At 41.7% G+C, this 3,842-nt stretch overlaps 1 protein-coding gene across 1 annotated transcript; it reads left to right on the forward strand.

Annotated features, from left to right (window-relative positions):
• Positions 1 to 455: 455 nt before the first annotated feature.
• Positions 456 to 3,049, forward strand: LOC117829139 (homeodomain-interacting protein kinase 1-like). Its single transcript, XM_034706702.1, has 8 exons — positions 456 to 847; positions 1,010 to 1,201; positions 1,345 to 1,526; positions 1,644 to 1,767; positions 1,882 to 2,001; positions 2,122 to 2,205; positions 2,293 to 2,465; positions 2,566 to 3,049. The coding sequence occupies exons 1-8, from the start codon at positions 632 to 634 to the stop codon at positions 2,957 to 2,959; spliced, it is 1,485 nt and encodes a 494-aa protein (XP_034562593.1). The 5' UTR covers positions 456 to 631; the 3' UTR covers positions 2,960 to 3,049.
• Positions 3,050 to 3,842: the final 793 nt, after the last annotated feature.

The raw sequence follows: 3,842 nt of genomic DNA on the forward strand, positions 1-3,842 counted from the left end.
AACTTGACCTCTGAGTGCCACACTTATTCTCAGTCTTTCTTAAAACTTGGTGCAGTCTCTCATTCCCATTTTATTTTGGGTTTACAATAGCATCGTAAAAAAGCTCCACTGTCATCACACCTCTGTACTTTTATATTGATCTTGCACAATATTGATGTCGCAGTGTGTGATGGGGTAAAACCTTTGGATATGTTATGTTAACAAAAAGGAGCCTGCTGCTGAATTTTTCTCTGACCTAGCAAGCCGGTTTATTACCTGTACCGGACGATTTGTTGACCTATATTTCTGAACCTGTGCTTAATCGTCTTTGTGACTTCCAATCCTGAGTTATGTTTGTGGTTTGGTAGTGTGATAATAACCTCTTAAGTTATATAAGTTGCCCTTTTGTTTGATATAAGGTGGTCTTTAGCATAAAGTGGTATAGCATTAGTGATCATCATGTTAGCTGTAGAAAGTAGCTGTTTGGAATGGAACTGATGTTATGATGGGCTCATTATGACAAAACAACTGTAGAATTCCGAGGGGTATAAATAAGACCACCGGTCAGTTAAACCTTCACTGCAATACTATTCACTGACCCAGTTAGTTGAAGATCTCCTTGTGGTACATTTGTTTGGAAAACCTTTTAGTTATGTCTCAGAGTTCAGCCTCATCCCGCCATCTGTCGGCAGATAAGGACTGTGTGGTGAACGACATCATCATCAACAGCACCAGTTCTTACCTCGTCCAGGACTTCATTGGCAAAGGACGCTTCGGCAAAGTTGCCAAGTCTGTGAATTTATTCACAGGAAAGGAAGTAGCTCTTAAGATTGTAACATCTGAGGACAGCAGAGCCTCAAAAAGAGAGGTATAGATCCTTCAAGTCTTTTAAGTCTTTTTTAAGGGCTTTGAGAGGTCAGACAGACTAGAAAAGCGCTATATAAGTCAATTTTACAGAATGATGTTTTGTACTTTGTGATATATTTTAAACAGTGTAGTTAACATAGAGTCGTTTTCTTTACTGTAACAGCTCAAAATGCTGGAGGCTATTCGTGGTCTTGACCCACTCAAGACAAATATCGTTCACTTCTTTGAGACGTTTGAGCACAGAGGGCTGACCTGTCTGGCTTTTGAGAAGCTGGACAGAGACCTGTTCCAGCTTTTGATGGAAAGACATCAGAATCCTCTGTCGCTCAATGAGATAAGACCAATTGCACATCAGGTAAAGAATTTGTGTCTACAGATGAATAAAATAATAAAGTGAAACAGATTTGTACTTCATAAAGAGAACATGTACTTTGCACCTGTACTCTGCACACTCGTCAGTCGTGTCTGTAAGCCTCTTCATGTCCTTTCGTCCTGCAGCTGCTGACAGCTTTTGATGCACTCAAAGAAATTGGTGTCATTCATGCTGACCTGAAGTTGGATAACATCATGCTGGTGAACCATCAGAACCAGCCCTTCAGAGTCAAGCTCATTGATTTTGGTCTGTCACTTCACACCAGTGAAGTGAGGCCAGGTCTGATGGCACAGGGTATCGGGTACAGGTAGGGGCATTTTGCAAACTTCATGTTTGTACAGATGTTTGTTCCAGCTGTGGATGATCAGGCAGAAGTTATTTGAAGCTTTCTGACACATGTATTTGATGATGTACTTTCAAACAGAGCACCTGAAGTCATCCTGGGCCTCCCCTTCACAGAGGCCATTGACATGTGGAGTCTGGGCTGTGTCCTCGCAGTCCTGTACCTCTCCTGTCACCTGTTTGGGGTACTCTGTGAGTACCAGCAGGTAAGCGACTAATTACATTGTCATTTGATTGCACAGATGGTGAAATATTGTTCCAGATAAGTTGAAACCCAACCACAGACGTGATGTACCATGATTATTTATGATCTGTTTTAGATGAGGAACATTGTTGATGTTCTTGGTCAACCAGCTGACCACCTCCTTGATGCCGGCAGCTTTACTAATAAGTTCTTCAAGCTGAACCGGCATTACGACTACCCAAAGTGGTGGCTTAAGGTATTCTGCTTGTCCCTACTCTCTTGCCTTATTTCAGCTGTAACTGAACAAGATCTTTTTCTTCAGAATGAGCTTGAAGGACAAAGTATCTGACATGTACTGTATGTTTTGTTCCTGTAGACTCCGATGGAGTACAAGCTGACCACTGGCATTGAGCCCAAAGAATGTGAGAGGGCTCTCAATCATCTGGATGAGATTGTTACAGTAAGTGAGACATTTTAATGAGTGAAGAAAGAGTTACTAATCCTTTACTCTGCATAAACTAAACTTCTGATTTGGTTTCAAATGTAGATATTTCCAGACATAAAGGAGTTCATAGAGCTAGAGGATAAGAGAGCTTTCCTGAGCCTCTTAAAGTGTCTCCTTCAAAATGACCACGAACAGAGAATCAGTCCCGACAAGGCCCTGAAGCACCCGTTCATCTCGATGGTGCACCTACAGGAGGAGCTGGACACCAGCATGTAGTAAGTGACTATAGTGCCAGTCAGGTTGCATAGACACTTGCCTTGATGAACACTGACATTCTGAATACTAATCATAGCCTGATTTTCATGTTTTTCTCAGTGTTGACGATTCATATGATAAAATGGATCTCAGCCAGAGTAACGACTCCGATGAGGAGCTGAAAGTTGACTCTGAACCAGAAGAACTGAAAGCTGGAGAAACTCCAGCCTGTCTTCCTGCAGATGCTGCAGGATCAGCCTCCCCTGGCTCCTGTGACGACACCTCTGATGGTGCTACAGGAGCTACAGATGCCCCAGCTGAGGACCTATCAGCTGTGAGCTGCTGTCCAGCACAGGAGGACAGTGAGGAGGATAAGGAGGAGCGGAGGTCGGCCACTGATAGGTCAGCAGTCAAAGTAGAGACTGCTGAGGTGAAGAGGAGCTCTCTGAGAAGAATCAAGAAGTTCTTCAGCCGGGCCATAAGGACTGTGTTTAGGATGAAAAAGAAAAATTAAACACAACACCTCTGACAGCCTCTGCTTCTTCTACTATTGAAAATTGATGAAATACAGCTTTAACATGTTAAACTGAAGTCAATAAACAAAATAATGACATGAATTGTTTGTGTGACATTTGACTAACTGATGAATTAAAAAACAGATGTTTAAAGTTAAGTGTCACGTGATGAAGAGACATGAAGTGATATTTGTGCTCCAACAAAAAGCAAAATTTTAAAATCAATCCTAAAGCGAATTGGAAGCCAAAGGAGGGAAGCCAAGACGGGGCTGATGTGATCCCTCTTCCTGGAACCAGTCAGAAGCCTGGCTGCAGCATTTTGGACCAGCTGCAGGCGGGACAAGGCTGACTGACTGATTCCAGAATATAAGGAATTACAATAGTCAAGGCAGGCATAATGAAAGCATGGATTACTATTTCAAGGTTGATTCGACAAAGAACTGGTTTTAACTTTGAGCTTTTTCGGAGCTGATAGAAACTGTTTTTTTTACCACTGATTTTACCTGTTTGTCAAAGGTGAGGGCTGAATCAAAAATAAATTCAAGGTTTTTAACAGATGGTTTGATGAAGTTTGACAGATCGCCTAGGTTATTGCAAATTAGTTTGGTGGCAAAAAATGTAAAATCAAGGTCTTCTGCCCCCTTTTCCTCTAAAGCCTGTTGACATTTTCTTCTCATTCATTTAGTCCTGTAACTTGTGGTTCATGGTTGGTTCATGTCTTTATTCTTCAGTTTGGTCTTTAATTTAGCCCCTTGTGCGATTTAAGAATCCCTAGCTGTTTCCCATCCATTTTCCTCCTCTCTTCTTCTTTTCTTTGGTGATGGGTGAGCCATTAACCACCAATCTGAAGCTTTATGGTCTCTAAATGAATTAAAGTAATAT

Source organism: Notolabrus celidotus, chromosome 17 (genome assembly GCF_009762535.1).
Source record: "Notolabrus celidotus isolate fNotCel1 chromosome 17, fNotCel1.pri, whole genome shotgun sequence".
NCBI lineage: Eukaryota > Metazoa > Chordata > Actinopteri > Labriformes > Labridae > Notolabrus > Notolabrus celidotus.

What these genes read in the sequence shown, in the direction of transcription:
- LOC117829139 (XM_034706702.1), top strand. Translation starts at nt 632, where the DNA reads ATGTCTCAGAGTTCAGCCTCATCCCGCCATCTGTCGGCAGATAAGGAC. An exon ending in GCACAGGGTATCGGGTACAG is followed by an intron (nt 1,527 to 1,643) that starts GTAGGGGCATTT and finishes ACTTTCAAACAG; the next exon opens with AGCACCTGAAGTCATCCTGG. An exon ending in TACTCTGTGAGTACCAGCAG is followed by an intron (nt 1,768 to 1,881) that starts GTAAGCGACTAA and finishes GATCTGTTTTAG; the next exon opens with ATGAGGAACATTGTTGATGT.